This window comes from Nelusetta ayraudi, unplaced genomic scaffold (assembly GCF_046127955.1).
Source record: "Nelusetta ayraudi isolate G7.1 ecotype Tasmania unplaced genomic scaffold, CSIRO-AGI_Nayr_v1 ptg000060l, whole genome shotgun sequence".
NCBI lineage: Eukaryota > Metazoa > Chordata > Actinopteri > Tetraodontiformes > Monacanthidae > Nelusetta > Nelusetta ayraudi.
This window is the reverse complement of record NW_027466110.1, coordinates 3135568-3149071: the sequence shown is the minus strand read 5'-3', so window position 1 is coordinate 3149071 and position 13504 is coordinate 3135568. Positions and strand designations below refer to the sequence as shown.

General features: G+C 43.2%; 1 protein-coding gene across 1 annotated transcript in view; it reads right to left on the bottom strand.

Moving 5' to 3' along the window:
• Positions 1-13504, bottom strand: part of tanc1b (tetratricopeptide repeat, ankyrin repeat and coiled-coil containing 1b) — a 78795-nt gene that overhangs the window by 63757 nt on the left and 1534 nt on the right. Inside the window, exon 2 of the mRNA XM_076039699.1 lies at positions 5926-6019. Coding sequence (XP_075895814.1) covers positions 5926-5986 — 61 coding nt within the window. The 5' untranslated portion in view covers positions 5987-6019. The remainder of the gene's footprint in view (positions 1-5925; positions 6020-13504) is intronic.

The following is a 13504-nucleotide window of genomic DNA, read 5'->3' as shown; positions in this document are numbered from 1 at the left end:
TTTTTAAACAAACTAAATAAGTGTGTCTTAGACAGCGGACAGAGCCAAAGAACACTATTGGAAATCCATATTGCATTAATGCTCTAATTACGTCAGTTAGTGATTTAACATTTTAATTTTAATCACTGTTTTGGCTTCCCGCAATCGTAAAAAAAGAGATGATCCGGCACAACAATTATTATGTGTACACACAAATAATATAATTTAGAAAGACTGATTTTTAACCAATATTTGTCAGGCATATTTCCAAATGTACATATTTAACGCTGTCCAATGCTATGTTCTACCAGCACTGGTTTATAAAACAAAGAAGCAAACATGCTAATGCATTTTTTTTTTTACATGTAAATGACTTGATCTTTGTTTGCATTTTGCATTTTAAACCATTTATATTGACACAGATTTCGGTCAGGACACAAACCCTGTTTACACAGGCTCTTTGTTCGGAGACAGCAATTATTTGAACAGAGGACTGTGGATCAAAAGCTTTGACAAATAACTCTCCAGCCACCTGTGGTGACTGTTTATCATTCCTCATCAGGCCCTCAGCACATTTCAAAAGGAAAAGAGAGCCGAGAGAACAGAGACAGAACCTCCGCCATGCCATCTGCAACACTAAATGGATTATTACAATAATGAACAAATAACACGGGCAAACACTGTATTTAGTTCTTATAAGATGCAACGCCAGCATTGTTAGATGCACTTCTTTGACCCAACATAACCACAATCAACACAGACACATGGTAGTAATCCTGGAATACGTTAGATGTCTTTTAAGGCAACGCACTTCACAAAAGCAGCATTACGCTCTCTAAGCCCAAATTATCGGAAAACGATCGAGTTCACGCTCTGGGGAAAATGCAGCATAAGGCGTTCACCATCCGGATCCTCTTGCGGTGCCTCAAAATTACAAGATGCGTATGAAATCCTCCAAACAAACAAAATGCTTGCTTTGTAACCAATTTCCTGTTGTGTGTGACCCTCAGCAACAAATCAGTGTTTCATGTCAAAACAGCCGAGAAACTGCAGAGTCAGCGAGTCACACCGACACAGCTGAGGCAACAGACCGCAGCGCTAATGTGCCGGTTCACATGCACGCTCGTGCGCGTGCGCACACACACACACGCGTTTCATCTGAGAGAGGGGCGAGGGGGGGGGGGCAACTTGTCTCCAACGCCCAGATACAACAATACATACATGCCATGAGTCAAGAAGCAACCACAATACATACACAGCTGAACTAGAGTGAAGGGAAGAGGACGAACCCTGGCTGGGCCCCAGCGCTGATGGATCCCGGCTCAGGTGCGCAGCTTTAAAACACTTCTTTGAATGCAGCTTCTGTGACTTTTGAAGAAGAGCCAGCCGCTATACAGGTTGAGGCAGGGCGGGAGCCTCCGTGAGGGTAAAAGTCCCCCCACCCCCCACTCACCCCTACTCACCCCCTACTTAGCCAGGTGCATGATTGACTTCTGCCTCCTTGCTGTCCAACGCATTGAGAAAGACACTGACAACTGGTGACGCTCGTGTTTGTTGGGTGCGCTACGTATCACTGTGTGTGTGTGTGTGTGTGTGTGTGTGAGTTGGTGGTGGAGTGAGGTAATGAACAGCTGAAACTCCCGTCCTGCTCAAAGGGTGCACAGCAGCGCGTGCTGTGTGATTAACAGTGTGTCACCCGCGGCAGACAGACGACTGTCTGGCAGCTGCCTGGTACAGTCCAGCTCGCCCTCGCCAGGCCACTGTAAAGATCAGTCTGCTCAGCTCAGCCCAGCCCAGCTCAGCCCAGCCCGGCCCAGCTCAGCTCAGCTCAGCTCAGCTCAGCTCAGCTCAGCCCAGGAGTGGGAACCACTGGCAGACTCCTCTTTATATGAAAATAAAATAAGAACTATTTTTAACTCATTGCACAACGTGAGCATGTGCACAGGAGGACACACCCAGGTGAACTGAAGCCGTCTTCAAAGAAAAGAGTCACATTGTTTGTCCTGTGTTTTGAGACGATGGCTTTTATTATTTTCCCAGCATCTTGGATATAAAAGGATCACACATATTAACAATCGGACAATTAAGTCATTGTTATTATTATTGTTTGATTAATTTCCGGTAGCTGGCAAGCAGAGGGAACATAAATGGGTCAGTAAAACGCTTGGCTGCAGGCTAAGTAGGGCAAAGGGGAGAAACTGCACCGAGAACCGACGTCACCAGAAAATCTGGCCTGAACGTCTGAACTTCTTGCATTTGAAGTCAGACAAAAGAAGGAAAACAGACCAACAGATAATGATATTTTTACAATAGATATTTGCTGCTTTCTGTTCATTCATTGAGGTGCTCAAAAACCATACAACGCCTACAGTCTAGTTATCTTCCCTCTATATTTCATGTAGGCATACATTACCTTGAATTCAGACAAACTTCCAATAATTCAGAGCAATCCTGACAATTTAGAAAGATCTTGCTTCTTTTTTTTTTTTTTTTAATCGACCGCAAACCAGAAGCTGATGCGAACTACATCTTGCGCCAACGACGGCAATTACTAGCGAAGCGGAGGAGGAAACTGCGCTGGAAATACAGTCTGATCCCTAAAAATACAATAATTCCTGGGTCGCGACATCAAAGGCAACAACAAGCCACAGCAAAACGGCATCCCACTTCCAGATTGGCAGACTCTTAAAAAAAAAAAAAAAAAAAAAAAAGACGGCTTCCCAAAGAGATTCCTCGGAGACCAGCGAGTCCTGAAGGGGCGAGCGAGCAAGCGGGCGGAGGAGGAGGAGGAGGAGGAGGAGGAAGGAAGGAACGATCGAGGAGGAGCGGCGCACCATGGAAAAGACGAAATTAGCAAACTGTGTGTTTTTTGTGGTCCTGGCAATGGGGAGATCCCAGAGGAGACCTAATGACTGTAGTGGTATCTGGCACGAGGGGCCAAAGTTTCCTTGACTGCTTTAAAGTTCCACTCCAGTGCACAGCGGCCATGTCACAAGCGACACACCAGTGGGATGTCTGGCAGCTGAGCCATTATTACCGTCTCTTCTGCCTCCGACTTCTATTTCATGGCAGTCTGACATGAAAGAATGCAGCTGGGTGAATTGTGAGCCGTTGAATCAAAACATTTACCTTCCCGACGTTGCCATAACAACGGCAATAACAAGACGACGAATATCCCCATTTGAACTCCTCAGCAAAACAATTACTGTAATAATCTTATCGCAGTCAAGCCCTGCTGAGGGTGCCGTTAATGTTTAACACGCCATAGTCCGATTCATGACATCGGCGGCCGTAAAATATATGAAGGTCAGTGTGTTAACACTGACAAAGCCGGCGCCGTCACCGATGCCCTAATATGACCCTGTGCAGGCTCCTGAAGGTCAAAAGCAAACTCTTGACTAAGCTTTAGCCGCGTTTGCTTCTTGTGCGATTCCACACCTCATTGTTATTCAGCGCTCGCAACTGACATATTAAGAACAATTTGATTGCTGATGGGGAAAAATATGACGCACCAAACGCCACCGGCGGGAACGAGCAGCTCATTACGAACTTAACGTAAGAATAATTCTCCACGATTGAAAGGCAATTACGGCTCATGGCAAACAATCAGGCAAATAGCGCTCACCTTCAAACTATCTTATGCCCTTGCGGAGCACAAAGCCAGATATAAGGCAGAGCACCGTGGCCCATGCGGGAACAAGAGGTGGGTTAGAGAGACCGCGGCTTGTTGTGGTCGTCTTTCATTGACCCCTCATCTGTCTTGAGAGCCCTAAACAGCAGAAAGGAGAGGCCGCGTTTTATTGTGCCAGCATGAGAAAAGGGGGGACAGGGCTAATTTGGCATGATGAATGGGGTCCAACTGGGTGAGTAAAAGCCGGGATAAAGGAGCTGGATCCCGCCGTAAAACTCCCAAGCCTTCCCGTGCACACCACCGAGTGAGTTGGTATCTGGGTAGCGGGAGAGTCAAGGAGTTATCGCAGTGATTCACACGGGGCTGGGCCAGCACCGGCTTCAGAGCAGCGCTGCCGAGTGGAAAAGCGGTTGGAGTGATAAATACCTAAAACAAGGCGCGATTCTTTCCCCTTTAATTTCGGCAAACGCCGTTGAGTGACACAATCAGACAAAGACGGATACGGCAGCTGAGGAGACGACTGTATACAGTGGCTGTTTGAACACGGCTGCCTGTTAAAACCAGTTCTGAGGAGGCAGCTCAAGTCTAGGCTGGTAATTGCAAAATAAGCATAAAAGAGATCATCCGAGGTGGGGGGGGAGAACAAGAGGAACAAGAGGCGAGTGTTTCAGCGGCGTTTCCTTCACTGTGACTCATGTTTGGTCACGCTGGAAATAGGTTTGCAAAGGCAAAACACCTGTAATGACACAATAGCAGGTTGCCTTTACAATCAAAATTCAAAATCCCCAGTGGCACAGAGTGCATGAGGCCACCAATTACACTTCTTTTTTTTTCCCCTTTCTAGCTCCGCAGACAACCTTAGGAACCGTACTATTACTGCAAGTGTGTGATTTTGTGTACGGTCATACTTATGCTGGCCTTACACTTCTGAGCTTTCTGAATTATTTTAAAGTCTTGGACAAGTTTTCTTCGACCAAGGAGTTTTGTTCTTGTTTTTTTTTTTTTTTTTTTTTATCTCAGTTACTTGGAATGTGGTGTTCTTGCACCTTAACCAGGATGGTTTCAAGACTGTCTTTTTACTTATTTTGACATTATCATGAGATTATCTTCTGTCTTAACACTTGTGTACATTACATGGTTCAGTGAATGAACAGGAGAAAACCTGAAGTTGCAAACTACTAAAAACAACGGTGAGAAGGTGGAAAAACTTGAAGTTCTGATTCATGGAAATGGACAAAAATAATGGTGGCTATATTTAGTGGTAAGTGTAACCAGCAACTGTGTAGTTTGTTACTGTCCTGGAAGCTAATGTTACATGACAGTTGGGGATTTCAAACAGCATATCAATTACATCAAGCAGCGGAAAGCAACACTTGAGAAACTTCAGGTGACTCTGAAGGACCATAGCAAACGTTTTCAATGTCACCATGTTCACTTAAAATGAGTCTGATGTTTTTTTTGTAAACTCACTGAGGATTTCTAATCTGCGGAGGCCTGTGGCTAGAATATCTGAGACTTACTCACTACAAACCCCGTCTTTAGATGTGAGAAGTGGCCGCACACCAGTCTTTTACAAGTCTTTAAAAGTTTTATCAGTCTCCTGCAGTTACGAATGCCAACTGCGACATGAAAGTCGTACCAAAAATAATTATAAGCTTCCTAATGGATGCAATGAGTCACTTCTCGTGCAATTTTCCGCTGATGTAATGGAGGTGGCAACAAAAGTAAGCAGCGCAAAGTAAATGGATTCTTTTGATCTCTACGCCGCAGTCAGTTGCTAAAACTGCGAAATACACATATAAAGAAAAGTTAGTTTAAGCTAACACCAACAGCTTACTTGAACAGTAACACTGTTCAAGTTCAACTATGTTGACCCGTGTGTATGCAAACAGTTCTGCCCACTCTCACTGCAGGTATTTACAATAGCGGCGATTACTGAGAGGCGCACAGCGGTCTTCAGAGAAAACATTGGCAGGGTGGTCGGGTCAAGCCATTAACAACTGCTGTGTGGATGGTCCCGACGAAGGGATGTTTGAAAGGTGCACACTTAACTTTCGGCATGGCTATTGAGCTTTCATCTTAACTTTGCCCTGGACAGACTAAAGCTTTATTTAAAATCACTTCAGTATTCATGTTGGTATTAAAAACAGGCATTTATAACAGACACCTCATGAGAGCGTCAAAACCTTTAGGCCATATTGGAGAGTTTACATATACGTGTTGCGCAATTCTAGGGGTAATGGAAACGCAGCTACTGTTGAGTTTTGGTTCAATCAAACTAACATCCTGTTTTCAACCCCACACCTTCCACATACCTGAGTCCTTTTTGCTCCCCTTGCCTCCATCTCTGTTCTTCTTCAGCACTGCCTTAAACATGGCAAGATTGTTGTATTGGTAGGCGTCACACCCCTTGGGGGGAAAAAACAAAAAACATTCATGAGTCAGACCAATAAACATGCAATCTCACGTTAATTACCCAACAAAATAAAAGCATTATTTTCTGGCAAATACAGGAGTCAAAACTTCTAAACAAAGGACCTCCAAAACAAACAGTCTGTAAAATTCAGTAAAGTCAGCAAAATTCCCAAAAAAGTGTGGCTTATATCCGCATTTCATGCTGCTTAGCTGGCACCTGCCTGGGATTTTTCCCACAGCACTCTCAGTCCGTTAGGTCATCAGTGGCGGGGCACATGGAAAGAATGCTCTAATATTTAAACAGAAAGGGACAAGTTCTGCTATCTTGTTATGCAGGAAAACACACGCGGAAAGCCCTGAATTCCACATATTATTGATGCTGGGAGGCTGAACTCTGCTTTTTTGCGACTGCTTCCCATGGGTGTTCCCAGACCCGTGTGCATTTTGAAACCTAAGAGTTAAACGGTATAACATAGACTCAAGGTCCGGGGGGCTTGGGCCGGCAAAATGTGCACGTTTACTTGGGAATTATTTGGGCTCACGTGCGGTTTGGACGAAAGGTAAAACTATTAAAGCAGCTATCTGTGTGGGATTTGGCCTTTCTAAACCTCAGTAAACACGTGCAGACTGCTTCAGGGCACCTCCATGTAAATATACCGGCAGAGTCATTTTTCCAATGAAAAGAACAAAATAGTTTCTACCAAATAAGGGTATGTCTGCCTTCTGCAAACAAAACACAAGAGTCCGCGGACTGCCCTCTCAACCCCAAAAAACCCAAAGCTTTAAATAACCAGCTTCCCTTTACTGCAGCGGCGAGAGATAAAATCGATCTGCTCTTTTTCATCCTCAGACAGTGTCAAATGAAACACTCTCTGAGGCCCAGCCTACACTGAATTAGTTATTGGAGGTGGAAGAGCAAATCCCAGACGAGCGTCTTCATCTTAACTCAGCCTTGACTGGTAAAATAAAAAAAAAACAAATGAAAAGAAACGGGGGAAAAAAATGACGTGGATTTGTTCCACGCAAACAAACAGCAGCTGGAGTGTACGCTTGACAAGATAGCGTGTCACTCTTGCGTGTGTTCTGTAGGGAAATCTCACACGCACACACACACACACAGCAATCCTGACACATTCGTCAGTTCTCCTGTTTGTACCAGGATCCTTACAGAGCGGATACAGTTATTATTCTGAAGTCGTAAATAGTAAATAATGTAGGTTTTGGGGTAAATTAAAAATGCAACAAATAAAACTATCAGGACTGAATGACCAAGCGCATTCGGTGTTGAAACAACCTTGACTGTACCTGGAGCCTGCACCTTTCCAATAGGCCTGCACACCATAACAACAAAATAAAATACTCATTGTGATCACAGTTTTGCAGTCAAGCAAACACACTGTTGTAATAATGCGTCGCTATTTTCCATAATAACGATAACCGGCGTATTGATTTGAGCACTTTCAATACACCTTCTGCAAGTCAAGCAATAGTCATCATTTACATGTCAGTTTGTCACTGCATCCTTAAATGTAACACTGCGCTCCGCCATGCCAAACACGAGCAGTGTATCGACAACCCCCTAAAATGCTCCTCTTCTCTTCTCTCTAGAATATCTATAGATAGCAGCATAGTGAAGGACACCGTGTACGACAGGAAAGTGGCGACCGCTGTGTGGGAGCTCGCCGCTCATCCCCACTGTGACAATAAACATCGCTCACGTTAACAGAGAGGAAATGAGAAACGCCCTGTTGAAACTCAATAATGCCCCCCCAGAACTCCCTCCTTGCTGGTCACAGCCACTTTACACACACGGTTAGCATGTACACTGTCAGACCTGACCTCTTCATCCACAATTACAAACCACTCGTACACCAAGGTATGCATGGGTTAAACCAATTCATCCCCAAGCTTTGTTTTTTTCCTCTTAAGGAACCGAACATATCTGCATTTTAGATTTAGACATAATGTATGACCTACTTCAAAGTTGACTAAGTCACAAAATCCAGCTTTGGTTAATCTTTACCTTCCAAAGCAACTTCCAGTGAGAAAAATATTCATTAAGGGGCCAAAATGTGTTTTACTACAAAGCTTTCCACAGGGCCGTGATAACATCACAGCCACAGTATACAAACATCTATTTACAAAAACTTCTAAACCAAGGTAAACTCATTCAGGCCTTTACACAGATTGGGAATTTCATATCATCCCTTTAATTGTACATACATTATTGAAGAGAATAACAACATCAGCACGACGTGCGATTACAATGACAAAGCCTCACGCGGTAGTTACCAGTGGTAAATGTGAGACCACGGGACTTCGACTTCATCATCTTCAAACGCAGTTAGGCTTTACGCCGAGGCACGGATTTAACGGTGACCTTTATCTGAAAGTCTGCTTTAAGTTGAGAGGAATGGACTGCATGGCATGCGGCAAAGGCTGGAATCAAGATTCCACAAGCTCTCAGAGTCGGGTCCATCTTGGTCCTCCTCCTAAGCCGTGTTTGGATATCAGCCTCAAAGCACGGCCCCCTTAAGAAGGGGCCTCCCAATATTAAAACAGAGCGGCCAAAGTCCCACACTGGCTCGCCGCCGGTCTTTGTGGACGCACACTGGCCGAGAAGACAAAAGTAGACCCTCGACGTCCACATTTGTTCGCCGCACAACACCCCAAGAGCTGTCGGAAGGCCCCGGGGAAACAGAAAGCAGTTGCAGGGAAGGTGTGGAGACTTTATGTTGAGTAAAAAAAAAAAATACCTTTTTGGGAGGGGGGTGGGGGGGGATAACTCTGAGCAGTAAGGACGCCTCCCTGCTGCTGGTGTTATTACACTGGGCATATGTCAGATCCATCACCTCAGTGTGTCACCTTCAAACGGATGGACGATAACCATACAAAAGAGAAGCACAATGCTGAGGCAAGCCCCCCTTACAAAGGAGCAAAATTGGACACCGGGGGGGGGTGTTTGCCGAGTTTGCTCGAGGTATCAACACGTACGCCTCTTCCAGGTCAGACCTCGTCTGATGGAGTTCAGGTCCACACAGGCTGCGAGGAATAACGGAAGCTCACCTGCACAATGCTGATGTGACATGTGGTTAATGGGGCCGTCTGGCTGGGCCATCTGAGAAGACGCCTATTTATAGAAAGGAAACGCGATTGTTTGACCCGATTGCCTCTGGCAGGAGAGCGTCTCACGTCAATTGGCAGTTGGCGAGTAAGAACAATCTTTTGTCCTGCGTGAGGTGACACACAATAGAGAGAGCAGCCCTCAGCTCAGACCAGTTTCCTCCATCCTATTCCAGGTCGCTCCTGCTGGTTGACGTGCACTTCCACCTTTCTCCAACGGCTCTTTCGATGAGAAGAAGCTCTTTTCCACACCTGACCCTGAGTCCGTGCACCGCTGCAATTCTCCCCAACGGAACGACCTTCAACTTTGTCAATAAAACCTTGTCCAGAAGTGGCTGAATGGTATACAATGCCTAGCCCGCACTCCATAACTGTCCATTCTCCTGTTGTGCTGTTTGCTGAAAGCAGGAAAACAGTCTGGCATGGACGGGGAGATCAAGCAGTCGGCAAACAATGGGAAGTTAAGCGAACAAACACTTGAGGGAGGAAGTGTAGGGGGTATGAAGGATAGAACACTCTCAGTGTCAGCCATTGTAAACATGGTTTGTTATTCACACTAACTCCAGTAAAGGGGAAATAAGAGAAGAATAGAGGTTCTTATGTAACTCGTCTACCAGTTCAACTGAAGCATTTCCTGCAGAACCCTCCACCCTGATGACCATGTATAGCAGCCGTCATAAATCATTGAGCGGCTAACGGAAAATATGTTCCAGCACGCATGGCTAACCAGGGCACAACAACCAAGCATGACGAGTTAATGTAATACTACAGCCATCTTCTAGTAATAGACAATGCTGCTGAAGCTTCTTTCTCGCTTACAGCGACAAAATTAATGCCGTGTCCACTGTCCAATGCAGACAGTCTTCTGTAGTCTGTTTAGAAATCCCAAAAGACGAAACCATACGCAAATTTGCAGACATAAGACATTTGGCTGGCAATTTCGTCAGATATATGGTTTTAAATATCATTTACATTCAGCAACGCAAACTCTGTTGTGACTCACCAGGGTCTTCACAGTGGCTGCTGCCTTAAGAGTCTGGATTTTTTTTTTTTTTTTTTAATTAGCCAAGGAAAGTCACAAATGCTTCAGCAGTACTACAGTAGTAAACTTACTTTCTTAAGTTCTTATACACTAATACGGGTTTTCACCTTTGGAATAAAAAGCTTTTTCCAAACTGTCAAACTATTCACTGGGAGATGAAATATTGTTCTCAGAATTATGACATTGATCATGTTGGAGCATGTAGTACAACCAAAAAAAAAAGATAAGAAAAATTAACAATAGGTGGATAATCACTCTTAGGCCTCTTGTATTTATTTACTTTTTCCCAAGTTAGAAAATTCCATATGGAGGAACAGCAGGACTCTTTCTTCATAAGAAGGAAGAGCCAAAAGGCTCAGCGTGAAATTAAAAGAGGATAACATGTCTGATCTACGCATTACAACGTCATGGGAACCATCCTGGAAAAGCTCTCACCTGAGTGATGATTGAATCTGGCTACTCAGCAGTGACAGTAAAAAATAAAAATGGCACTGAAAACTGCTTAAAACTGACATTGTCACGCTATTAAAATACACATAATTAGTCATGCATAATTTGAATACTATCTTGTTATGCGTAGGTTAGAAACTAGGCTAACCATTAATTGACTGGTTTACATACAGGACATTTTAAAAAGTTCACAATAGAGGGTAAATAAACATTTTGACTTAATTTTGACTTGTGTTTTCCACGTGGCAAACAACAGTTGTCTTGCTTTGCCACTCTTAGTGTTTTACCACTGTCTAGCAACAGATTTAACTGCACACTGATTAACAATAATCATCTCATCAGACATTGAATCCTGCGACCTATGCTGATTAAGCCAAAGATAGTAGGTGTTCAGGAACATCCGGAGTAGAAGACAATGTATAAATAAAAAGAAATAAAACTTCTTTAGTGACGCTCAGTTTTACATTTGCTTCTGAGGAACTCTGCTATTTAAATAAGAGTAAAACATTAACCGGTTGTGTTTAAAGTCTACAGGAAGTTCGTGGACGCACTGGACGAGATTACCAGCGTGCCAAGTTGGTGAGATAGCCATAAGAAAATTATTCAGCATAGTAATTAAAAGATGATTATAAAGAGGCTGTAATTAATTTTAAGAGGATGAGTTGGGAGGTGAAGGTCTCACTGGTTACCACTGTTGCCTCTCAGTGGGAGAACGTCAAAGGCCAGCAAGACAGTCCTGGCTTAGATTAGAATGTATGTGGTTGGCACTCCAAAGCGATCTGGTTTGTGAGTGACCTTAGTTTGCTGCTTTTTCCATAAAGATCACATCTGAAATGAGCCTCATATGAGACTTTATGGTCCTTTGGGAGATATTTTTAAATTTGAAAAGACTGTAGCAGCTACTGGTGCCGTTTTAGCTGTCACAGCTAGCCTTTCAAATGATACAAAGTTAAGGACAGTTATCACACTTTTTTTTATTTACAGAGGTTAAAAAATAAACACACAATTACCGCTTGGTGCGTAAGCAACTTTTCAGAAATACTACATTTAAGCCCCCTGTATGTCTGCGAGCGTCTGCACCCCTGTCTGTCCACCTCCTGGGCTTTCAAAAAGGCACAAAAATGTAAATCAGTAACAGCTGTCACTGAGAGACACAAATGCACACGTGCTTCAAATGCACATTGTATACACAAGCCGCGAAGAGCTAAAACACATGCGTTGACCTTGAAACACATCAAACACATGTGTTGACCAGGGAAGATCTTCAACCTCTCTGGTTAACATATTGAAACTGACCTCATACAAGGACATTACTGACACTAAAAAGACTAATATAATCCACTGACCTTGCCTGGCATTATGCAGCTATTTCATATATGACCTAAGGGTATAGTCAGCACATAAATACTGCATTCAACGTGGAATACCCCACTGATACCTCTACTAGGTTAATGACTTCATCCCAAGCCATATATATATATATATATATATATATATATATATATACATATACATATACATGTATATATATATATATATATATATATATGTATATATATATATATATATATATATATATATATACATATACATATACATGTATATATATATATATATATATATATATATATATGTATATATATATATATATATACACATATATATATATATATATATATATATATATATATATATATATATATACACATACATATATATATATATACATTTTAAAAAAGAAGTAAAAAGTAATTGTCCAATGCCAGATTGCTATTAGGTTTGAGGACAATCCCACATCCCAACAATGAGTACAAAACAAGAACACATTGGCAGAAGTAAAAGTCTTGCCATGGCATTTCCAGAATATAATTCACTGAGCAACTCATTGTTCAACAGTGTCCTGACACGGAAGGCCCTGAAACAAGAACTGGCTTTTCAAGCGATGACGCTTCTAACGGTTCAATTCATGTGAGCAATAACCAGGGTGCTTCCAATCTGGTCACTTGCTCCAATAACTTAGCCTCTTCAGCCATAACAATGCCACACTGATGCCAGGGTGTGGAGAGGGCCAACTGGCTAGAGACCATGGGAACCAGGCTAGTCTGAGACCAGGGGGGACTCTTGTAGCGCTCTGAGTCAGAGGAGACCTCTGTATGGTGCATACGACGCACTGTGCTGCTTCCAGTCGTCTGGTGTGGCATGAATATTGGCTGTGATGGATACAGAATAGAATTACTGTAGAACTGCCTGGAATTGTGTTAAAAAAAAAATGCACCATCACATCAGCCAGTTGAACTGCAGTCAAGCCTGAAAAGCCTGTTGGACCTGTTGGTTTTCAAATAAAAAGTAAACACAACTGAACCTGTCCCTGAAGCTAAATTCATAGAAATAAACCAGAACTTGAAACAAGAGACACATGTGCAGCATGCTGTACCAACATAGTAGACCATGGGATTATTATTGAGAACTCCCTCAGATCGCCCAACCTGAGTGCGGCCAGTGATCAAAGTAGCATCCTGGCATTTACAAGCGATGACAGAGAACACAGAGCTATGATTTTTAAAGCACCTGGCTGAGTATCAAGGCAATCCTTCCACTGCGGATGTGCTTTATACTGCAAAAGTCACACAGAGCCAATGGTCAGACTTCAATGATTCAATCTCTGTGGGCGGACAAGATTACAGTCCTTTAGCCGGCTACTATATCTGGGGTTGGGTTCTGGTTTGAAAGCCACAGCATCCAATCACAAAATACAGACTAACATTAGCATCAAACACGACCACACAGTTAAAAGAAACGTAATGATCTTTTTTTAGGGGGGTGAAACATCTGCTTCCTCCTTCCTGTGTTGTTCCACGCTGAAA